The sequence below is a fragment of the Harpia harpyja genome, chromosome 7 (assembly GCF_026419915.1).
Source record: "Harpia harpyja isolate bHarHar1 chromosome 7, bHarHar1 primary haplotype, whole genome shotgun sequence".
Lineage (NCBI taxonomy): Eukaryota > Metazoa > Chordata > Aves > Accipitriformes > Accipitridae > Harpia > Harpia harpyja.
In genome coordinates this window covers 55759714-55784893 of record NC_068946.1, presented here as the reverse complement: position 1 = coordinate 55784893, position 25180 = coordinate 55759714, and the positions used below count along the sequence as shown (strand labels likewise).

General features: G+C 44.2%; 1 protein-coding gene across 5 annotated transcripts in view; it reads left to right on the top strand.

Annotated features, from left to right (window-relative positions):
• Nucleotides 1-25180, top strand: part of CACNB4 (calcium voltage-gated channel auxiliary subunit beta 4) — a 111988-nt gene continuing 86808 nt past the window's right edge. For 3 of the 5 annotated variants that reach the window (XR_008235964.1, XR_008235963.1, XM_052792356.1), the window contains exons 1-2: nucleotides 22-60; nucleotides 152-235. Coding sequence is in view for 3 of the 5 variants with exons in the window: in XM_052792356.1 (XP_052648316.1) it covers nucleotides 52-60; nucleotides 152-235 (93 nt within the window). In the remaining 2 variants the exon portion in view is untranslated. Of the gene's footprint in view, nucleotides 61-151; nucleotides 236-25180 lie in introns of all 5 variants that reach the window. The other 2 variants (XM_052792358.1, XM_052792359.1) reach the window with 2 other exon arrangements.

The following is a 25180-nucleotide window of genomic DNA, read 5'->3' as shown; positions in this document are numbered from 1 at the left end:
CGCCCAGGTTGCCGCCGAAGGCTGAGAGAGGCTGAGGGAGCCGCCGCCGCCATGGCCGCGGTGGGTGCAGGCCGGGGGTCGGCGGGCGGGGCGGGCGGGCTTAGCGGTGGCGCTGACGCGACCTTGATGTCTTTGGCCTCCCCCGGGGCAGGTGACGAGGGGCACGGCGACGCGACGCAGCCGGCTGAAGCGCTCCGACGGCAGCACCACCTCCACCAGCTTCATCCTGCGGCAGGTGAGGGGCGCCGGGGGGGGTCCTGCCGGTCTCCTTACCGCCGGTGGAAGGGGGTTTTGTAATAAACGACCGCGTTTTGTGGTGGTTTCGGTGCCGCCGCCGCCGCCGGGCGATGCGGGGGCTCCAGCTCCACACAAGTTGTGGTTGCTGCCCGTCCCCTCCGCGCCCGAAGAACCCGGGGGAGTTTGGGGACAGGTCGGAGCTGGGCTTAAAACTCTAAACCCGGAGAGCTCCAGAATTAGGAGAGGGGCCTAAAAAATCCCGCTGAAGTCACGATTTGTTCCGATAAACCCATGTATTGTGTTTGCCTTCGGTTCCTGAGCTGCGATATCTACGCTGGGCTGATTTTCTAGTTATTCCCTGGAACACCGAGGGCAAGAAACGCACTTTCCTTAAAGAATGGAAGCTGAGATTTGAGTGAGCTTCTGACTTAAGGATTCCTGGGGAAGAAATGACTGTAAAGGTGTGAAGAGCGCTGGCATCTCAGTTTGGGGCTTCGGGCTCGTCGCTGCTAATTATACAGCAGCCCTGCTTCCCCCGGCACTGCAGGAGTAGTGCTAGCGATCTAGATGAAACCTCCTGCTAATAGTTACCCTTTCCTCTTCTATTTCCAGGCTCACACTCTTGCCTGCCAGCTCTCCCTTGGTAAAATAAAGACTAACGTCCCGAGTCTCACGGAAGCATCACTTTCTCTCCTAAAAGATGCTTCTTAGAGTAAATATTACTAATTTGCTTTAAAAGTAGAGCAGGTAGAACATTTCTTGGAGCACGAACCTGTATCCCACACACCCCCAGATTCCTCAGTGACTTTAGTAGAAACGTGAGGAAGCGTATGGAAAGCGGAACCGGGTCCTTGGCAAATTTGGGGACATTTGTCATGCGTGGAAGCGTATTTTGCTCAGGACCTGGAAGTTGTGAGGTTGGTCTGTCAGAGAAAGAGATTTAAATAACCTGGGGAAGTTTTATTTTGCTTTGCGGTGTCTCCTTGTCGCTGCTCCAGCCTGGAGCAGAACCGCAGCGGTGTCGGGCTGGCAGTCCCTGTTTCCAGCACCGGCAGAATGAGATGTGAGTCACAGTAAGAATTTGATGTTTAATGTGCTCTCAGCCACGGAAATAAGAGTTGAAACAAGGATAAAGAAATATAAAGGTAGTTTTAGCCTGTGATAGTCTGTCGTGGCGGTTGAGGAGATGTTGCAGGTGGCTGTGGGCCCTTCTTGGAGACGTCCCGGAGAATCTTTCGGCTTGTCAGAAGTGTTGTTTCAAGAGGTGGGTTTCGTGCCGCGCTCACACAGAAACTGGGGGCTTGTGATTTAGGCAAACGGAGGGTGATCGGTGTCACCCAGGGTACTCGGTGTCTGAGGGAGCGAGGATGCGACGTGGGATTTTGAAAACCTTGCACGTGGAAGCGCTCGCACCAGCACCCAGGGAAAGCTGCTGCTCGCGCGGAAGAGCCTGGCTCCTCAAACAGAGGTGCTGGGCGTCACAGCCAAATTACACAGTCTGCATCGCACACCTCACTCACCCGCAAAGCACGCGGACACGTTTCCTGCACTTTGCGCTTTTTTCTGTCTCGGGACGTGGTATGCTCTGCAAGTGCTGGGTGCTTCAACGTCCGTTTGTCTGTTGTCTTTTTTTGAGGAAGACGGGGAGACTCGCTTTTACTTCTGACCCCCCCTGCCCCACCCCGAGGGTTTGCTTTACGTTCAGTGACACGTTTGAGAGGCGCTGCCAAATAATAATAGGAAAATGGGGTGGTGGGATGTTTTTCCTTCCGTCACGGTTGCAGACCCGCCAGTCCTGTCGCGCGACAGCTGAGGGGTCCCGGCAGTGTATCCACACCGGTGCCAGCACCGGGGCTCTTTCTGCACCAGCATCTGTCTGCTCTGCCCTGGCAGAGGACAATGCTGTGTCGGCTGAAGCTACCACATCAATATAATTTCAGCTCTGTGTAATATGCAGCAAAACGAATTGATCCATATCAGAACTTGCTTATCCCGAATGAGAAGGCAGCAGACAAATTGCTGTCGCTTTCTGAGGTGACTACCTTGAGACCTTTTAAACAGGCAACTGCGGTAGCTCTCGTCAGGAGATCGGTGAGAAGATCTCATTTGAATTTTGTGAGCTGAGCAACAAGAACACCTCTGGGATTGCCTCCCTCCAGCCCTTGCTGGGAGAGAGTGTGGTGGGGCTGAGCTGGAGATGTGCCGGGGCGCAGGTCTCCCTGCTCCTTCCCATGGGCTTCATGTGATGTTCCTTGCCATGGGGTGATTCAGCTCCAATGTTTCCATTGCACAACGGTGTTTCTGCTGCTCCTTTGGTACTAGAATAAGACAGTTTTCTCAATCTTTGCAGTTAGTGGTTCTTCTTTGAGAACAGGGGACTTTGGCTCTGCAGATGCAGAGTAGTCCTGGCTGCCCAGTGTTGCTGTCCTCTCCTCCTGCTGTGAAGTTTTCCCTAATAGCAATCGGGCTTTAGAAGCATAAGTGGGGAAAAACAAAAGTCCTAATAGCAGGGATTAACTTCAAGTAACATTGTGGTGGTTGTAGGTATATTTAAAAAAAACCAGAAATTCTGTCAGTAAGATTTGCAGTACACGTCCCAAAATCTTGTATGTGTTAAGAATTGTGCACCAGCTTCTTGCCCAAGTCCAAAGTACCAACGGAAATTTTATCATTGGTTTCCTTTTGTGTCAGGAGATGTGCAGGTCCCCCAGATTTGAACCCTTTACTTGACTTTTCATTATGTTGCGTTTAATTTTCGGTTTCAATCCATTGGTCAATCTAATTTAATAAGGGAATAACATTTGGACAAGCTTTTGAATTCGCATGTTTGTCAACACCGCATGGTGATAAGCAAAGACAGTCCATCGCACCGAGTCCCATGTGTGCATCAGCAAGGGCAGAGCTACCAATTCCAGCATCACCAGCATGGGAAGCTGGTAGTGCCCAAAATTGCCTCTTGCTGTGGGAAATGCTGCACTAGAAGACATGGGTGAAATGACGTATGAGCGGGAACAGGTAGGTATGTGCTGAAAATCAATGGGCTGGTATAAGAAAAAAAAAAAAACCAACAAAAAAAAGGACCTATGCAGTAAGATCACTCGTGTCCTAGAGTGACCTGGTGTGCGGGAGGTTCCCAGGTTGTTGGATGGGCACCTCTGTCTCCAGTGGCACGGCCAAGGCTGTGAGTAAGCCTGGCGCTGAAGCTGTTAAGTGCAGTATTTGAGCAAGGAATGGGTATACAAAATTATTCCTCTTACGTGGCAGGTGCTGCTCAATTATATTTAAGAACCCCCTTAAGGGACAGAAGTCAATTATAAGGCAATAAGTAGGTCAGCTGAAAACATATGCTTATAATTTCACAAAATGCTGTCATAATAATTCATTGTTGTTTTTTCTGGAAGATCTTGTGTTTCCACCACTTATTTTGACGTGGTGTGATTTACGAGTATATGCAATTTTTCTTTTCCTTTGACTTCCGGGGGCATCGGTTTTATTGCCTGTGATTTTTAATGGAATTTATTTCACTAAGAAAAGTTAAGTGACCTGTGAAGAACAACAACAGTCACCCAAAGGTTGTGTTAGAGCATCACTTCTTGTCAAAAGAAAGCACCATGGTGGCTGCTCTTTACTGTGGGTGGTCCCAGGTGAGTTGGCGGGGCTGGGGCTGCAGCTATAGGTACGTGTGCCAGAAGTCATTAAAACCTTTTATGCATATGCTAATACGATTTGGGGAGGGAAAACAACACGCGGTAAATGGCTCCATCTGTGTAGCAGGACTGGGGATCCCCAGGGGAAGGTCAGCATCTGAGAGAGGGACTTTTACACTTGGGGGTGGGTTGGCAAAGGTCTGAGCACGGGTCCTGGGGTGCTGGAGGGGGAATTTCAGCCTCCCTTCCTCTTCCTCCTCTGCCTCGCTCCTCAGCTCGGCTGCGTGTCTCCTTGCGGCAATGCCTGTCTGCCTGCTCTGACCAGGGGTGCGTGAAATGTTTATACGTTTTGCTTTGTGTTGACCAAACTGTAGCCCGTAGTGCCAGTGTGACTGAACGTCTCCTTATTCTAGGTCTCCCTTCAGCATGCCCTTCCTCGTTTAAAGAAAGTTTTGTGCAATTAACTTTCATGAGGTGGTCTTTCTTGAAAAGGTGTCAAGTAGCTCCCATTCTGAAGACGTAACCAGAATTGCAGTCGGGTCATGGACTGATGGTTTGGTCCCTAATGGGGCTGTTACTTGCCTGCTTGTGTGCCGGATTGCCTCACTCTGTAATGTTACTATAACTTACGTGCTTGAAGTGAAATACAGAGTTATCTGATCTTCAGTATCAGCAGGGCCTTGTAATAAAATCTTCTTGAAACACTCATAGTAATCAGTGGAAATCCTTTCCAGCTCATGCCAGAAACTTCAAGTAAAGCCACCGAGTGTACCTGTTCAATCCAAGCACGTTTAACTTTATATAAACTGCATTTCTAACTGTAATTTTATTTCTGGAAGTTTTTTGCTGCTCACATTTAGAGATAGTTGAAGTTAAAGTCAATTTTCTTTCAAGACATAGTTACACCTAGTGTTGCAGCTCTGGCAATGCTTGTGCTTCCCTCTTTTAAATATCATTTTTCCTATGTATTACTGAGGAAAAGAAAACCAGCCGCTTCTGTTACTAGACCAGCTCTCAAGCTGTGTAACAACATTTTTAAAAGTGACATTCTGACGAAAAAAAAAAAAGGTAACATCTTGCAAAAAAGTTTTGTAGCCTTGTTTTCAGATGAGGATTTTTGTGTGTGTGGAGATGGGATTGTGGTGTCCTCCCTGCAGGACCAAGTGGGGTACTCTGGCTGGACGTTGGCATCTGCATTCAGGTATCTTCTTGTTTAGTCAAGCAAAAATAGTTGTAGATCAGTTTCGGGAAGCTTTAAGGGTGTCTGAGTTTTGTTTGTAATTTATAAAGTCTGAAAACATTTCCCTTGGCACACGGGACATTGAGCCGCCCAGTTGCCATCTCAGGTGCGCCTTCACAGATGCAAAGCAGACGAGGTCACTCATCGGCTCTGGCAGATGTTAGCTTCATTAAGTACACCAATGTTTTCAAGAGCAATGCATGGCCTAAAGTACGGGTTTGAGTTTTGTAGTGGATGTTTTTTGCTGACTGTCCTGTAAAGTAATGACCTGAATTAAGGGGGAATCAACATTTGGTCTTTGCTCGTCAGTGATGTATGTAGGCAGCCTCAGTGACCATTTCTTAACAAACTTTTTAATGTGCATTTGATTTCTTCCTTCAATTCTGCATTTTTTGGTCTTAAAATAATTTTCCTCAGAACGACATGAGACCTCAGTTGATGACCTTGAGACTTTGGTCTTCAGTAATACAGGTTTTCTGGTATGCAGGAGGTGGATGATGCCGAGTAGTGTGGTCCATTCCAACCCGGGTATGCAATGAACCAGGCATTCCTCAAAATCAAATGCGGGTTAGATTGATAAAATACATATCTGCAAAGGAGCAGATTAGAATTTCAGTAATTTACCAGGATGAGCTCAATTCTACGATGAGTCATTAATTTCTAAAATATAACTTACTGTCATAGAATATGATTATTCCTTAGACACAGGACTGGATCGTTATTTTTCTCTATACAGCATTTAGAAACTGTTAAAGCATTTGACAGGTGAATAAAAGATTCAGCCCTTTCTCCAAAGAACATAAGCCTTGTCTGCACAGCAGAGTGACATTGTTTTAACTCACCTTTCTTCTTAAATCAATGTACTTTGCTCATACAGCAGTTGCATCTCTCAAGTTAAACCGTGCTTAAGACCAGTTTACTTTGTAAATCTACATATTTAGGTTAAATCAATAAGGTAAAGTAAGGCATGCTTGAACTGCAACAAAGGTCGTTGGAGCATCTTGCTGTAGTACCCCAACAGCCATTTGACTTTCAGGATGGTTTGCAGTTTCCTCTTGCGTACAGCACCATGGAGTAAGTTTGCAAAAGGTCCTATGAGCTTCGGGAGAAATCGCTGTATTCCATCGGTGTTATCGCGGCCTGAATTTCGTTTCCAAATCACAGAGGTGACTTCTGAAGATGGCCTCCTTCTGGAGGGCAGAGATGAGGCCATCCCTTGTGTCTGCGTAGGCTGTGTGCTAGGCAGGGGCTGTGCCTGGATACCTGAAGGAGCCCGTGGGCAGTCCTGAGCGGTGCAGCCTGGCACTGGGACGATCCGAGCCACCGCCGCGGGATTTGCCTGCGATGGGTTGGAGAGCTTTCCTGGAGCTGTCTCCTGCCAGCTGGAGAGAGACCATCCAACCAATGGACCCAGCTAGGTTTGAAAGGGAAGGTCTGTTGTGACCCTTGGTGAGGCTCATAATGACGATGGCGATTAGGAGAAATACTGAAACGATGAAGGCTGTCAAACAGAACCACGCTTTGCTACTGCTGCGCGTGTTTCAGTGGCGGAGGTTGCTATATCTGAGCAGCTTCAGCACTGGTGAGCCCAATGGTTAGATGACTTCTAGATGACATCTCTCCATAACTTCCTATGGGATGCTGCCTATGCAGATTAAGTCAGCGTCATGGGATACGCACCTGATGGCTTTTCCCAAGTTGTCTTCTGATACGGCTTGAGAGGCTGATGGACTTGGAGTGTGTTCCCCGTTCTTGGCTTCCCTGTTGGTAACAGCTGGTGGCATGCGGCTGTCACATGTACATGTGCACATCTGCCTTCCTGAAGCTGTCTTGACCTATCTGACGGTGTTGCTTTGATCCCAGGCACCCCAAAATCCTGCCTTGGTGGGGTTTCTCCTTGCATGGTTGGAAGGAGGAGGTGGGTGGGGGACAAGCTTCACAAGGTTGAAATAACAGTAGAAGGAAACTTAAATGGATTTTTTTGTTATAGAACAAAGAGTAGGAAAGTTGGCTTCTCTCCTTAATTCTGCCATCACTTCATCTGACCGTGAAGAAGCCAGCAGACTTCTGCGAGTTTCGTTTCTTCATCTGGAGAGTGAGTGTAGCTGTGTATCTCTGTGTCACCAGGAAGCTTAATTGAATGTTTCTTAATGTACTAATTGAATCTCAAATTATGTTCCCACTTAGTGTTCCGTTAGAAAAGGTAAAAGATTTTTTTTTGGTGTGTCTGTTTGCAAGCGAATAATGATCGTGATTGCATTCTTTAAAAAAAAAAAAAAAAAGTCCCCCAGTTGTTTTTTGTTTTTGCTTGGAGCCATCTATCAACCTTTCAGGCAGGTTCACTGGATTATATTCATAATAAGCTGCTGTCCTCACCACTCCACGAGGGTGGCCAGTGCAGCACGTGGAAGTGGAACATGATTCATCTCCTCAGCATGCCAGTGCTCGTAGTGCTGCAGTCTCTGCTAGTGGGTACTGGTGCACAATAAGAGCTAATAAGATTGTCAGAAATCTGGTAGGTGACAGCTAACTAAATTAACAGGATCCCTTATGCGTATTTGATGGAGTCATTGGCGTGGATTCATAAAAGTCTGAGCCTTTGAAATTCTCACTTTAAAAATTTTATGTCCTACTCTTCAGCAGATGTGCTGACCGGCTTATTGTCTCCATGGTAACAAGGTTTCGTTTTTAAAATAGCCTAAAGTCACAAAAGAGAAGTCAGATATTAATAGCATAAGCAGCGTAGGTACGAATAAAAAATAGGATTTGGCTATTCCTCATCCAAAATTTTTTGTATTTGGGAGTTGTCTGTCTCTTTGTACATACTGTGGGTGTTTGTTTAAATGTATTTCTCTAGTGTGACCTATAAAATTAATTCTCTTTATTCATGCAATGTTATTACAATGAAGTATTTACATGATTACAGTAACACTTAGAATACTAGCATAATACCAAATGCATAATATTTAATTGGTAACCATTAAAAAAAAAAATCTTTATAAATGTGCACAGCATGCAGCGGTATAAATGCAAGGTGCTCCTACTGTCCCCCTTTCTGTAATGGGAAGACTGGAGGCAGAAGTGCGATGTGACTTGATGAACCCTGTGTTAAATCCGGGGCTCGAGCGCCCTGGGCAGCTCCGCTCCCACCTCCCATCGCCTGCCACCTTCTCACAGTCTTTCCAGTATGTTTTTACTGTATGGTAACAGAATGTGCAAAACTCCAGTTGTGTGATTATAGTGCAACACCACACGCTAGAGCCATTTTAGCACATTTCGGGAGCTCAAGCCACGCACGGGCTTTGCCTGCGTTTGCTCTCATGCAGTTTCTATGGACACCAACGGATTGTGTCAAATGCAATCTCGAGGCGATTGTCTGTGCTGAATATGGAGGAAGCAGAGATGATTACACGGGACTCCAAACCTGTGTTTGCTAAAATATGTTCTGTTGCTTTGAAAAGAATATGGTAGAGACAGAAATAGCTTTTTCCTAAAATCCTTATGTCTTGGGGTGACCCACAGAGTTGGAAAAAATAGCTTCTTAACTCCTTTCTGTTGGTTTCAGGGTTATATGAGAAAGCCTGACGTGTATAATCTTCAAAATTCTGCTTTGAAAAATAATAAAGCAGAGCTCCAGCAAAACAAAATTTAGATGGGAACTTTTTCAGCTACTTGCCATGTTAAGAAGCTGCGCTGTTAAAGACAGTTTTTGGCTAACAGTCAAATGTAATAAAAACAATCAGAAGGTGATTTTGATAATCAATGTCAGATAATTTGACAGTTGAGAAAAGATGTCAGAAATGTGTTTAGAAAGTCTGCATAACAACGTGTCTCTTGTCTGTTGTATTAATTTTTTGGCTGCTTGTAATGAGGTCTCCAGCTGTCCCTGGTGCTTTGGGGCAAAGTGGGATGGGTAATAGATAGGACTCACACACCTTCCCCTATCCCTCGAATCAAAATTGGCAGCTTTCTTGAAACATGGGGAGGAAGGACGGAGATCCCTTCCTGCCCCAATTCTCTGCACCTGCAAGTCTTCTGTGATGTGTATGAATAAAGTGTATTTTTGCCACTAACTGACTTCGTAAGCTTTCACAAATCGCACGGCATCTAAAAGGGTGCTGATCCTGTATGGCTGTCGGGAGTTTCGGTGTCGGCATTCCCACAGGTAACTTCGTGTATGTGAGCGTCTCTGCACCGATCTCTGTGGTTTCTGCTTTTTGCAAAGCAACTTGCACGTGTCTTTTGTAAGATCTGGGCCATAGCGTGTTAAATGCTTTAAGGTACTAGGGTAAAAAGACATCTTAGTAGTTACACTCCAGTCACATTCCCTCTTAATAATAAACCCTCTTTGCACTCTGTTTCCTTGACACTTTTTACGATGTGCATCACAGATTTGGGGAAAACCTTTTTTGTTCTAAATAAGAGATTTAATGTCCTTAAGTAAGAGTCACTTTTGAATACTGGATTCTCACAGCTTTGTGTTGCTTGGGTCTGGGTTATGACATCTTTTCTTGCACAGAATAAGCAGTATTCTAGCTATAATCTTCATTTGGTTTTACTTGTATTCTGTTTCTGCTATCATTTGTATTTTTATGACGGTCATTCTCCGGACTGATGGTTTCAGTGCTTAACTAGCAAGTCTTTTTCCCAGCTTATTCAATATATCATTTTTCTGTTTATATGTACAGACAGCAGGAACTGTCCTTATGTCTCAATATTTCTTTAGGTTAATACACTTAATGCATTCTGATATCCCTTGCAAAATTTGATATCCTGATTCAGATAATGTAGTAAAATACTACAGGTCAGAATTCTGAAAATGCTTGTTTTTTTGAAAGTCAAGATAATCCTTTTATTGAGATAATCCGGTAGCTTCTACCCAGTGATGTTACATTAATTTTGCACATTTCACCTGTAGAAAGATTTCCAGTGGTTTATTCTCTGGGAGGAAGAAGAAGCAGCGAGCTGCACGTGGGCAGCTCTGTAATCAAATTCCAGTTGGATCTGGAAGAAACGTGTCCTGCTGAAGCACTCCTCCTGCGGCGATTATTTTGTGGGGGGAATTGTCTTTCAGCTGAAGTTGTAGAGGTCTGTGTTTTCTGGCAAAATAGTGGATTCTCTTTGTGTAATGCTGACAAAAATTAGTTCTTTATTATTATAAGCATTTCATGAAGAAAATGCATCTGTGGGGTTTTCTGTGTGTCCTTCAGCTTACATCCTAACGGGTGTTTTAGGGACATTCCCAGTATTGCTGACTGTGCTTCGTGTGGCCCTTTGGTTTTGTTTCTTGCACTTTAAATAAAGAGCTGCTCTCATACCACTTGTTGGGTGGGAATACGTCAGGTCTTGTGAACTAAAACCAAGCTTATACCTGAGTTACTGTTGGCAGGAGAGACTTGTAAGGGCACCCATCTGCATGCTGAAAGAGAAGGTGGCACTTCTGGCGTGGTTTTGGGAAGCCAAGTTGTTTCATGGTGGGACACAACAGGTGGGAGTCACTTGCCTCAGCTCTGGTGTCTGGTCCCACGTTGGACATCCCAGGATCTCCCGGCCAAAAGCATCCAAGGACAGCATGCTGTGGCAGGTAGGAGGTAGGATCTGGGCACCTGTGGGAGACCATCGCCCTGCTGCAGCCCCACAGGATTTGCTGGGTGATCTGAAACAACCTTAGACCCCTGAGTTTAAGCAGGACAATCCCATCCACCATGTTACGGCGGAAAACCGAAGTTAAGCTCCTCACTTGTGACTTCAGTAAGCCTTGATAACTACAGGGTTACATGTCTCTTTCCGAAGAGGAAGGTAGATTACTTTATGATTTTCCAACCAAATTATATCTTTGATTTGGATTTTGCTTGACCAAATTCTTGTGGTGAGAGATGTTCTTCACTTCCTACCTTATGAATTTAGTGGTACCTTGTCCTGAACAAGACCTTCTTGGTGACAACATGCACGTCATACATAAATATTCTACTCTGATTTTTGTGAAGTGTTTTGGGAACCTTTTATGACAAAGGCACTATGTGCCTTGAAGTTCACAAGTGGAAGTTTTGTATTAGGAATTAGTTGAAATAAAATTCTGCTGAAATTGGGCTGCAAGTTCTGCTAAAGCATCTATGTGTGTTACGGCCATTTTTGTGATCATGCTTAGAAATGAAGAACGTATCTATAAATAATGCAGAAGCGAAGTGATTACGCTTAGAAATGGAGATCCCTTTCCCCTGCCTCCCCCAGTTAATATGACAGGTCAGATACTGCTGAGCCCCTCCAGTAGCAGATTCTCCACGGTCAGCCAGCAGCACAGCACTAGTCATAGACACTGAGCCACAAAAGGGATGGTTTCTTCTTAAACACAGAAGATGTGGAGGACTGAAAGGTAACCTAGTCCAAACTCAGTTCTTGCTATAGACTGGTCGGCCTGATCTGCTCTGCCTGGAGGGACATTCGTTCCTTGGGTGATCTCTTCTTAGCAATTGAAACTGATTTTCCCATTAGGAGACATTTCATAAGCTGATGGTTGGGGGGTTTTTTCTTCTCTTTTATTCAACTTAGAGTGATAAAAATGACCTCAGCACTAGGAATTTCTTAGGGCCTAATGACCAGTTTGGGTTAATGTCCCAAGATATATTAAACATCCAGCCAGTCATTAATCTTCAAAGTGCCTGGCAGCAATTGTGGCTTAAATACTCTTCTCCTGTTTTGGCTTTGATCATCTTGGGCCATTACGAGCATCTTCGCCTCCCTCTCCCCCCTCCCCACACATTGGGGTCATGGGGAGAAAACATCCTTCCTGCGGGGCGATAACAGGAGCTGCTCTGACATGCTGGCTGTGGATATATAAGATGTGTGACCTGGGGGTGTTAGATGGGAGAGCTGGTGGTGGCGGTGCTGGGTGGCAGCAGTAATGAAGCTTATCTTCATGTTTCTGTGGACTGTGATAGGAGGAGAGGGAATCCAGGACTGCTGAATGTAACCTACTTCCTAAGAGAAAAAGGTCAGTTCGGAAACACAGAGAAATGAAGAATGAGATGGGGTTAAAAAGGCATCAGGAAGGTGAAAGAAGAGGAGGTGGGAGAGCCAGGACCACAGTTAGAGCACGGTTTGAGTGGTGGGTAGAAAGGGTATTTGTGAAATGAAGGCAGGACTGAGCAGGTTTGGAAGTAAGGTTCTGGAGGTACAGGTAAATGGGCATTGCCACGTGCCGGAACAGACCTTTGCATGATGCTTTCCTTCCTGCCACATTCACCCTTTTTTAACTAATATCCCTCTTCTGCGGTTGTTTCACCTCCCATCGCTAAGTTGCTGTCCTTCCACGGCTTTCACTCGCAGTGCTCCTGTGCTGTCTCCTCCTTGTTTCTCTTCTCTGTACTTTTCCAACTCTGCTGTTGGCATTCTCGTCCTCTTCTGAAAACTCCCTCTGGTCACTGGCCTTGACTTGTCAGTCTCCTTTCTCACCCCGTGTGCCTCTCGTTCCTCCACGCTGAATTTCAGCAGCTGCCTTCTTACTCAGTTTTGTACAAGACAAAAAGAGTAGAAAGAGGGGAAATGACAAATTTTTACTTAAGTAACAATTTAAATTTGACTAAGGACAGTATGTGGGATTTTTTTGTTTGCTTTTTTCCTAGGAATGTTGTTATTCTCTTTATCTCGTGTTTTGTATGTCACATCTTGTATTTCTCTTAAAACTGACAGTAGACTCAGCATGTTATGACACTTGCTCCCCAGCTAATTATAGCTGCCCGGTATACAGGATGGCAGCCATCAAATTATCCAAGTGATGTGAAGAGATAAAGAGTTTAAAAAAAAAAAAAAAAAAAAAAAAGACACCCCCCAACCCCAACAAAAACCAGGGGCAGACAAAAAGGTGAGAGGAAGTAGAAAAGGGGAAAAAAAGGAGAGACTAAGAAAGAAGAGGCAGAATATGTCTCTAGCTGGTTTGTAGAACAAAGAGCATATGAACTGAAAATGTTAGTAGCAGCTTGTCAGAATGGGTGACTCTTGTATAACTGTCGTCTTCTATGACTTTATTCACCCCTGTTCATAGATATTCTGGAAGGAAGATTTTCTCTTTTCCTTCAGGGGGCAGACAGACATGTCGTAGCCTGTACTATAGCAGGTTCCTCTGTTTTCATCCCTTTTTTTTCTTTCTCTTTTCTTTCTTTTTTGGTCCCTTTTTTTTTTTTTTCTTTCTCCCTATAGAGTTAGGGAGAGGATTGGTAGAAATACTGGCAACAAGGAGACAGCAGGAAGGCCAGAGTCACCTGCTGCCTCTCTGTCACGTGATGGGCTTTCTCAAGGGCATTCTCATTGCCAAATCTCTGCCATTCCCTTTTTTCCAAGGTATTTTTCCAGGCCTGGGATGTAGTTTGTAAGGCTTCTGCAAGGCACTGAGATTTTTCTTGGCAGTCTTGACTTCAGCACATGTGGTTCTGTTTTCTCAGTGGTAATGACAAGTTTACTCAGGGACCAAACCTCCAGGAAGGTTTACTTGGCCCAAAAGCCTTACCAAAATCAACCCTCTCCAAACAATACGTGCCTTTATTGCATGCCTGCCTTCTCAGGCACTCATCCAGATTCCCCATGAAGCTCTCTTGGGATGATGAAAATGCCTCGCGCTCCTTTGGGGTCTGTCCCTCTTGGCCGTGGTTCCATGTTGGCGCATTGTGCCAGGTGTTCGTTTGAGCAAAAGTCTCCTTTCTTCTCAGATGAAGATGGTCATTTAGTTTTGCTTCAGGCTCTTTGCCTTGTCACGTGTCTCTTGTTCCAGGTAAAACTAACCTAAGTAATTTTCTCTGGGAGTGACACCCCAGAGGATTAGGTGCTGCTGCTGTTGCAGCATTGAGGATTTGCATGAATTATTCCATATGGACTTCAACTCGTGAAGGGAGGACACCACTCAGAGAAGGATAAGATTCTTATTTACCACAGAAAGAGTTGTTATGAAACAAAATGAAGATGGAATAACTCTTACAAAACTATTGCAATAATCCTAGAGTCCTGGCCTATTCCAGCCATATACTGTCCTGGCACAGTCCTGTCATGAAGGATCCAAGGGTGAGCTGCCTGACTTGCAGTAGGCTGCATGGCAGAATGGTAAGATGCAGAAAGAGATGAAAGACAGAGAGACAACTGTTTGTCTTTGTATTACCCTTTTTGCAATTTTTTTTTTCTTCTTTTTTTTTTTAAGCAAAAGCATCAATTACCAATCTTAATGTAGAGCCCGCAACCACCAACCTCAAGGATAGGAAGCTGAATAGAAAAGGCTGCTTTATTCTTAGCCATAATTCAGTAGTCAGGAGGTAGACAGCATTTGCTGTCAAAGAGATGATTTTCAGAGCCGAAAAGTACACTAAAGAAAGAAAAAAAAAAAAAAAAAAAAGAAAAAAAATGATGTAAGCATTGCCGAGCAGAGCACACCCATCTGTTTGACTGAATATCCAGGCCCTCCTTCTTATGATTTTTATAATGAACTTCCTTCTCATGGTAAATGCTGAAATAACTATTACGTAGGCTGATTTTGTCTTCCGAAGAACAGTATGAGGAGTAGCATGCACACGGTGTGTCCCTGCTGTGCACTATTTCTCCTTCATCTTCATCTGTTTCTCCTTCCGTTCATTTCTAACGCGCTGTCCTCTTGTCAGATGTGGTGGTACAAATGTATTACTGATGTCCCCAGCGTATGTCTTGGTGCAAGCTTCGTATTTCTTATTAGTGCCTATCTATTGCCCACCTTCTTGTTGAGCAACTGGAACACGGTTATTTTTCTCTTCCCCCCATCTTTGCTTAGAGGAAAGGCTGGTGGACTCAACAAAGGCCGTGCTGCTCATACTGCAAGGCAACGGCTGTGCAGTTTGCACTCCGTTCGGTCAACTGGGAAATTGCTTGTAATGGAGCTTTTATTCTGTGTATCGGATTCATATGGGTTTTATTCTTGTTCAAAGCAAAGGTGTTTTATTTATTCATTTAATGCACTTAAGGATTTTTCTGCTTTAGACCATTAACAACTAACTGAGCAGCTTATATCCCTCCATGACAAATCTCCTGATATTTTAAACTTCTGCATAATCTTGTGCTTTGGATCCTCTCTGAGATTAGTGCTGGGGATTTAGAAAGACTTCTGTATGCTGTTGTTAACTGTGGTCATTGAAAAGGAAATAACTGAAAAGTCATCACACGGCCAACCTCTCACCAGAAAATGGTACCTTTTCCAGTTCTCTGGACCACATGTATGTGTCAAACTTGCAATTCTTTCACCTGTAAACACTTCACCTTCCCTTCTGCAGATGACTCTGTTTTCTGTGATCGTTAAATGAGAGGTTACCACTTACATGCAGGAAAAACAGAAGTGTGATGAATTACAAGCCGGTGTAATTTATGCAGAAGCAGTGTGGGGGAAATTGCAGCCCACTCTTGTTCCACATAAATTATGCATGTACCTCCTTGAAAATAGCTACAGAGGGTGTTCGGATTTTTTTGGCTAATGAATCATGCCCTAAATTTCTACAGTACATACATTGACTCAAATGTCTCCCTTTTGCCCCACCTTTATTTTTAGATCATCTGTAAACTTTTGCTGAACGTGCAGTTCCGGATGTTTCTTTATTTTCCTTACAACAGACCTGTTCTTTGAAGACCCTGTTTTGAAAAGGGGCTCCTAAATTTACTACTTCTCCCAGAGCCCTCCCACGTGAGAGTTTACATCTTATGCCTTGGAGATCTCTGAAGAGATCCCTTGGCTGTTGTAGTAAGGATATATGTGAATAAATGTGTGCTTATGAAGATGCAGCCTGCTCTTGTGTGCAGTCATCACCCTGCAAACCGTGGCTATAGACGTCTTTGGAGCTGTAGCCTTCAAGCCTAGGTCGTGGGCAATGCAAAACCTTTGAACCTGAGCACAGAAATAAAGAAGTTGCGAAAAATTCATGGAGAAAGCAAAGTACGATGCTGTCCACCATATCATATTTGCTTGGCATAATATATAAATATAACATTTATTTGGCCATAAGCTAGTGAAGCTTGGGGATGGTTAGAGGAACACTGCATATAGCCTTAGCCACTTAGCCATGAGTAATAACTGGGGAGCAGGAGGGCTGTGGTCTGAACTTCTCCTTCACCCCAGGAGCAGTTGCAAAGCCGAAACTCCCTCTACGAGATGGCAGTGCTGAGAGCACCAACCAGCAAGAAGCAATTTTGGAAGGGCTTCGAGAAGAAGAGTGCTTTGAGGAGGATTTGGAAGGTGAAGAATGGTTGTTTGGAACACGAGAAGATGGAACAGCTTTGGACCTAAAATCAGCTTGCTACAAGGATACAGAATGTTATGGAAAGAACAAGTCAAAGAGACGTGTGATTTTCATTATAATAAAGGTGTGGGTGGACCAGCGTAGGCAAGCCTGGGAGAGGGGGTGGCACAAGGCTTCAACTGGAGTGGAGGAGCAGAGATGTAAGGGAGCAAAGGCTTTAGTGGTGAGGAAGGTGGGGGCAGTCACAGAAGACCATTTTGATTTTGTCATGGATGTGGAAAAAGGAATTTCAAGATGCTAAAGAGAGATACTTGGTATATTTTGTTGTCATATGTTAGGAGCTTGGCTAGGCTATATATAGTTGATCTCATGTGTGCTTGCTTGAGGATTTTTCTGTGGTTTTTTTCCCGTTTTATGTTATTTTTTTAAGCACAACTATTTATCTTCCTTTGATGTGTCTAAGCAAAAAGTGATTGTGTATTTGGGGCCAAATCTCTCTTGCCTCTGCCTTGCTCTTGCTGAAATCAGTGAGGGTCTTCCATGTGCAAAGCAAGCAGGATTGCATGAGCTAAAAACACAAGCAGATTTTTTTTCCCTTGTCTGCCATTGTCAGTAAATTGAAGTTTGTTGCCCCTGCATGTCTACATTTTGATAAATGAAAAAAAACCCCATTTGTGGGAATGGCACCAAAACCAATTTGGTTCCCAACAGAAAAATGAAACATGATTGGCCTGGGGGAATGATATATGACATCAGTTGGCTGTTCATATTTCAAACGTGATGTGGTTAGAAAAAGTAGTTTTCATATAGTCTCGTCTTCTAGGTAGCACTAGGCTGATAAACACTTCCGTTGATGATCTGTACGATAAAAACAGTGCTAGCTGTTGCAACTTGACTTTTAAGGGCTCCATGTGGATGGATAATATACCATTTTACTAGGTTGTGAGTATAATTATCTTCTGGAGTTGTGCAGCGCTGTCCTGTATGTGGGGAACTCCTTGCCACGGGGTGCTGCAGATGCAACCCCCCCCCCCGCCCCGACAGATCAAATCAAAAAGGGAGTGGACAAACCAGCAGGAGAGAAATCTTTTCGCAGGCTGTCAAGGACTTGGCTATAATTTCCAGCTCTGGGATGGAGCCAAATCCCGGGCACTCGGAGCACGCGATGGTGTGCTTGCCCTCTTCCGATGCTCTCCCTGGAAGGGCACTGGTGGTCACCAGTACAGGCAGGGGACTGGGACAGGCAGATCTTTGATCTGGCCTAAGGTGGCTTTTCTTTCCTGTGTAAGAAAGACATTGCTTGATAAACTAAACTGTATTTCATGCCTCTCTTCTCAGGGCATATATTCAGAGCTTTTATTATTTCTGTAGTTCATTTCTGAATTCCTTCCAATTTTTAACATCTTCTCCCAATGTGGATAATAGAAGATGGCATATCCGGGAACAACCTCAGCAATGCCCTAAGCAAGGTCATGCCATGTCTCCCCTGTGGCTACTTGATGCTCCTTTTTTGCCTGGGTTTTTTTTGTTGTTGTTGTTTTGGTTGTGTGCAGGCCCCAAGGGCTGCATTTCCCTCTGTTGTGGAGCTGCTTATTCAGCCTTTTACTCCCCAAATCCCCCCATTCAGTGTCACTGTGGTTTAGAGTTTGTCTCCAGTCTTACATAGGCAAATTTTACTTCTTGAAGGCATGTAACCTTTTGCCTGCTCATACAAAAACATATACTTGGAAACTGCATTCCCCCTGTGCTTGATACTTACGTTAAACAATTTTATGGAAGTTTACATGTAATGGACCATGATAATATTTTTGTCACAACCCATGTTTAGTACAAAGAGAAGATGTATGGCTATTGTTAATGAAGAGGATGCTAAAAAAGTGAAGTTATGGGGAGGTCTGTTCTGACTTGAGGTGTGCGTGCTCGGTGAAAGGCATGGCAAAAGCTCGGAGCAGGAGGAGGAGCAGGCTCCATGGGTTGGGAAGAGGTGAACGTGCTCTGGACTTGCACCGACCCATGGTTGCAGCATCTCTCCTTGTAAGTGTTTCAGTAACTTTTAACAGCGACGGTACTGAGCTCTATCGATTAACCATTTTCTCATCTCTTTAATATTAGACTCTCTTGGTTTTTGGATAGAGCAGCCCTTTTACCAGAATGTCAGGCAGATCTCAATCAAATATCAGTATATCTGAAAGAAAATGTTATCAACCTGGTTTTACATGTTGTTTGATGAAAACCATTCCAAGTCTGTTTTATTTTCAGTGAAATGATGATTTACATTATTGTGTTAATTCTCTTCAATTCTTCAGTGATAGTGTTGCACCTCAGGATTCCCTTAGTATGTTTTGGAAGTTATCCCTGTTTGTATCTTTACACAATGCTACCTTTCTCCGAGTCCTTAGAAAGTTCCTCAGTACTTAAAGACTTATTTTAAAAGAAAAAAAACCCAAAACCAGTCAACCTTTAACAATTCAGAGAGCCCTTTAGCCAATTTTGCTAATATCTTTGGGTGAAAATCATCTTTTCCAACTACCTAAAAAGTAATAGGTGTTGTTTCACTCCTTTCCTAGTTATTCATAGAAGAAAAAAAGAATTTATTACTGTGCGATGTGAACACATCATATCACTTGTTTCTAGATACAAGACAGTAGTTTTTATCCAATAGTCATATCTTTTCTGTCTTACGGCTGCGTTGCACCACAGCATCACCATTACCATTTTTACTATTATTAAAGCTACACATTAAGTTGTTTTTACAATGTGTTTAAATTTCTGTTCTCAATATACGTTTAAATTGCTCTGAAACCTAAGTTGGCCAATTGGTACCTTTGCCCTTCCTTACAGCCCGCAGTTCTGTGTGGGTTCCCTCTACTTCTGGCTGATGGTTTCACAATTTCTTATCTGCTTTGCTTCCAGTTGCTGCTCCCACTCCCTGTCCTCCCCAGGCTAGGCTGGGTCTCCAGCCTAAGATGCGGTTCAGGCAGTTTCAGGCTTGAGCGTTCCCTCCTCGCTTGAGCTCCTCGCTCTTCACATGTTTTTATTCATGTCTTATTCTCGCTTGATCCCGGGGTTGGAGGGAAGCTGCTGGGGTGCAGTGAGCATCTGCTCCTGGCTGGGGCCGTGCTGGGTTTGCACTGCAAGCAGAAGGAGGGCATGGCCACTCACGGGATGCCAGCCATTGCCGTTTCACTTCCACATCCAGCGTAGTCTTTGTCAAATATATAAGCACTTAATTTCGGGCCCTGTAAGTATGCTAGTCTAACTGCTAATGAGCAGTGAGAATGCATTGTATTAATTTACAGCATTAATTCCACGGGTGTTTTGAAGTTCAGCTAAATACAGCTTTTAGAGGTGGATAACATTGCTGTATGCAGCAGTTTCAAGCCCTATTTTTTTCTTATTCTGCTCTATTATTAGAATACTTACTTGCTACAATATATTTTAATACAATCACAAAACAAAATGCACTGTACAGATGGTTACTGACTCTCCAGTATCTCCTTTCAGGACTGTGCCCATTAATTAGTTCTGCTGTGTTCACCTGTGTGTTCCTGTTTTGTAGGAGGAAAAATCCTTTGTACCTAAAAAGCAACTCTTGTTTTGTACCTAAAAATCAACTTTTTAGGGTTGAACGAACTTGCATTATTCCTATGGAAACAAAACGCTGTGCAGAGAAAAAAAACCCAAATTTCAAAACATTATTGGAAATTTGCGACCATCTGGAGGGAGAAGCCACGTAGCAAGATGGCTGTGCCTTCACACGACAATGGGAGCAAGGCACAGATGCTGCCGCTCCTTAAACAGCGGCTCCCAAGGGGTTTGGCTGCTCCCTCCTGGGTCTGCCTCCCCGACTTGCCAGGATGCTTCTGCACCATGGGTAGCATCGGGGACCGCCGCCGTCCCGGGGGGCTGGCCCACCTCTGGAGTTGGGAGCGCAGCTGCATACCCACTAGTGGCAACAGCTGCTTCACCCGGCTCTGATTCTGCATCTTCCAGGAGCAAACGTCCCCGGCTTTGCCTTGGCACGCTTGTCTCGGCACTGGATTTGCCATTGGGGTTTCTTTATAGCTGCAACATAATTACCGTTGTTACTTGACCCCAAATCCAGTGGCATCCAGATGATCCAGCAGCTGGGCTTGGAAGGCTGCAAGTTCGGCTTCCCTTTAGGAGTCTTGGACATTTCTAATAGACTGTGTCACTCCCTATACTCTTGGTTATCGTCTCCCATCAGGCGTCTACTGTACAGCACTTAATTAACCAACTTACCCAGGTGGTGGGTACGTGCTCAGGCTGCAGTGGCCGTGGCGGTGTGCTCCGTTACAAGGCATGCAACTTACTGGACGGCCGTGCCAAAGTCCTTGCTGCTCTGCCCGTCCTCTTTATGCGTTCTCCTCGCCGTGGCTGATCCGAGTCGAACCCGTCCGTGCCCTGTTGTGATTACAGGGGGGCAGCTGCCCGCAGGAGTCGCCTCCTGGGGCGTAAGCAGACCCTTGGGTCTTCTGGGCACGAAGGGGAGCAGACACAACTGACCTTGCTTTTCTGACAGATAGCCAGCGGTAATAATAATCTTCCAAAATGTAAGGTTTTGACAGAAATAAATCCTGTGTCTTCCCTGTAATGGGGGCTAGGACCATTTGGGCTGTCATGCAAGCGGCTATTGCCGTGGTCGTGTTCTCATCCTCGGTCACTTGTTATTCGGATTTAATGCAGGAGCTGAGTGCAAACAGCTGGGCTGTTGTCTAAACCATCAAAATCTGGTTTAGGCTTCAGAAATGTTTTCTGTTGTTGGTGGTGATTTTTATGTTGTGTGGCACCAGAAGTTGGAAGACTGGCTGAAGCTGGGTGCAGTCAACAGCAGATCAACTCGGGTCCCTGCGCTGTGGATGGTCTCAGCTGGCAGTTAGTATGTATTGATGCTGTCTTGCATTTTTTTGTAGTCCTTCCACCCTAATGCCATCAGTTGACGTATTTTTTAAGGATAGACAACATTGAATTTCATGGGAATGAAGTATTTGATCCTAGAAAAAATAGGAACAGTGTTTCAGATAAGAGTTTTAGGTGTCGGAGCCATCTATTCACTTACACAGGAAGTCATTAATTATTATGCTTACTACATTTTAAAAGCCTCTTTTCACAAAATTCTTCCTTAGTATTTCAGGCAAGATTAACGTGGCAAATCCTGGCTTGTCTGGTGAGCACAGTTTTGGATAGGCAAATGCGAATACAGTTACTAAGGGTAATTGTGTCAGTCACCACTACAGGACAGGTGGCTGGGCTTTTTTGCCCTCTTACATTCTTGTAGCGTTAAGGTGAAGATAAAGATCCTCTTGATTTACTAAAAGGTGTTTCATCGCTTATCAAACACACAATTCCCATTCCTTTATAATCTCAGATAAAGTCGTATAAAACTACTTTTCTAACAGAATTGCATGCAGGAACATGTACCAGGTGTCTTTACAGTAGAGTTCTCTGACAGCGTGAGCTGTGCTTCTAAGGTGGGCTAAAAACCTGCAGTTCTGGTAAAAGCCACAGGGTGGGGTTGTTACTTTAAGGCTTGCTGTAATACTTTAATCCTTGAGCACCAAGTTCGGAGTCCTGAAAGTCTTTATGTCCTTTTATTTTTAATTTAAATGTGGTCTTTTATATTTTTCAAAGTCTTCAGCAAAGAGCTTGGCTCAGGCACAAACATCACAAGCCCAATATAATTAATTTCCAAAGAGTTGCTCCTGATGATTTTGGGGGAATAATTTGCAGTGCTGGATGTCTGGTAAGATGCCTAGGTTATCTCAGGAGAGAAGCGTGAGCTGGAGCTACAAGGAGTGCTGCTTCCAGGAATTTCTGATTTTTGTAGCCCAGGTAAGAAAGATACAAGTTCTCACTCTTGCTTTGAATTTACATTTGTAGGTGTCGAGCTTGCAGGATGCACAAGACAAAGCAAACATTCAACAATTACAAAGCATCTGTTAACTTCTTAAATGAAATACTTCCTGTACCACTAAGCCACAAAAGGGGGATGTTGATCATAATTTCTGGGCAGGATTCACAGCACTTTGTGGCTGCGTGAACTGAGCTGCAAAAAACCCCTGCAAATAAATAAAAAACTCCACCAGCCTCCAAAAGTGCTCCTTTGTAGCCATGTGCATGTTTCCGTGTGAGAAACACTTTGGCCTTTGCCAAGGCAGGCTCTGGCTCCGGCCACACAGAGGTCCCCAGCTCTCATAACTCACAAATACTGACACTGCAGCCACTGCCTTTCTCTTATGACTCAGTTTCTACCCCTACAACTCTAATGGGGATCCTAATGACAAAGATTTTGCTTTTTCAGCACCTCTCAATAAATGCACGCAAATGACGAATATGCGCGGTTAACTGCGTATGAGCAGGGTGGATTTTTACCTTCCATACGCAAAATGGTATCTAAGGGCTAGTCATATGTAATGACTTGATATATCAAGTATTAATGTTATATAAGAAATAGTCAAGAAGTTTCTCATGTGGCATCTTGGATTGACGATGGAAACTGTAAGAGACGGTAACATCATGCAACCATTTGATGTTTGCTAGACCAGACATCTTCCCCTTGCCTGCCTTCATCCCGAGCCCGTTTCCTCCTGTCTGCGGGTTAGGCTGTTGGAGAGAAACCCCACATTGGTACACAAATGGAAAAGTTTCTGTCCTCTTAGGCCACTCAGGTGGACTCTTCTACTCTTCTTTATTCTCCACATTAAGTCTTTTTCCTGGAAAGAGCATTTTCTTCATAGGTACCCACTGTTCACAACAGGCCACCACGTAAGCTGTGGTCTGTTTTCTAGGTACCCAAGGAAGCTGATCCTAATTAAACTCAAGTGGGTAAGGAGCCTGATTCTGACAACTGTCATGTATCTCCCAGACAGAGACAGGTTTGATTTTTTTGTTGTTTTTTTCTTTTTCCCCCTTCTGTCATCTGCACTGTCTGTTGTCTTCCTGTACTTAGTGGGCAAACCCACAGATTAAAAACAAACAAACAAAAAACCCCCTCTGGGTGGATAAAGACATTTTAAAAGGTGCAAAGACAAACAACGGCGCTGTGTGCTCTTTGAAATGTGTCCTCTGAAGGGGAGATGTGTTAAAAAAAAGTTTTCTGTGATGAATTAGCATTCTTTGGGCATGCAATAAAAATCGCTTCTTCAGTTCCTCATTTAGGACTCCACTGACACGTGTTCCTGTGTACATCTCTTTCTCAGTGCCAAGACCCCCTTGTCTTCACGCCGAGGGCTCCTCGCAGCCTGTGTCTGCATTGTCTGTCATCTCTTGTTCATGGCCAGGAGTCCTGCTCCTAATGAGATGTCCAGCGCTCTGCCGACTTGCCCAACTAATGCTAGCGCTGTATTTTAGACAGCTGACATCTGTATCGGCAGCTGTCTGAAGCGCTCAACCTCCCAAAGCTTCACTTGCAAAAACCTGCAATGTTTAAGCCACTGATGAATGGGAACTGAGGAATAATCTTGTGGTGTGTACTCCTCTGAATGCATGTTCAAGCATTTGGCTTTTGGTTTTCCATTTATATCACAACTAATAATTGTTTAATTTTGATGGGTTTTAGTCAAAAGTGCTTATTGATTTCTTTTCGCCACCTTACAGTGCCTGCACAGAGCGCATTGGTGCTGGGCTGACACAGTTTCATAAAAATATTTGTCCTGAGAGTAAAGGATGGGAATTATAGCACACACTTTTATAGGAAGAAAATTACATGCTATCAGACCACAAATATACACCTAATTTACTGTTAAACCTCTGCATTTGAAGCTCATAAAAAGCAAGGGGCTGGAATGCAGCACTTGTTGTGCCTGGTTTGTTTAGCTTACGGCAATGTGATATGCTGATGTGCTTAGATATATAAATACCCACGGGGCAACGTGGTAGGGAGCTGTTATGTATGGTGGCATTGCTAAGATTTGGAGTTATGTAAATTAAAACCAGATTTTTAATTTTCTTTTTTTTTTTTTTTTTTGTTTTTAGACTATAAGCTCTTGGCTTTTTTTCCAGATTAAATTGTAAAAAAATAATTGGTAAAAGCAGCCAGATTTGCTAATGCAAACGACCCTGTTTCTGCTGTTTTGGCAATATAAAATTGTGAGAAATCTGATAAAAACAGTATTTGAGAGGTGTACTTTTCCCAGTAGACTGCAGGCCCATCCCTTGATGTGCTGTACTGAAAGATCTTTAATAGGGAAAAGGAGGTTATTCCCACCACGCTGTGCTTGGTATTTCTGTGGGGAGGGTGTCACTGCCTTATTTTCACCCTGGAAGCCAAGGTAACAGCACATTGCTGTGTCTGAATCACAGCTTCCCCCCCTGCCGTGCCCGGAGATTTTCCATGTCTAGCTATCTACTCGTGACCAGGTGTTTTTGCTGGGGGGGCTTTTTTTGAGGTTTTTTGTGTTGGGTTTTTTTTTTTTTTTCTATATCCAAGCTTGCTTGGCCATGGACAACGCACATGGCAACTAGCAGGAGAAGGCCTCCTTCTGCATGATGACTTTATAGATTTATAATTAAATACAAAAATCTATGCCCTTATTGTGCTGCGTTATATCACGTCCTTGAAGCCTCAGAGTAATGTGGTGGCTCAAATTCAGTAATTTATTGCTTTGGGCACCAACTAGTCCCTTTAATAAAAGGTTATTCAACTGGGAATTCATGAGCCCTGTTGGTAAGTGCTTTCCAACTGTCCGTGTCTGTACATTTTTAGGGCAGCCTGTAGCATTTCCAGCATCTCCTGGGAGTGTGGGGTAGAGCTATCTTCTCTTTGTCTCCTGGACTGGTAGAACTGGGCAAGCTGGGGG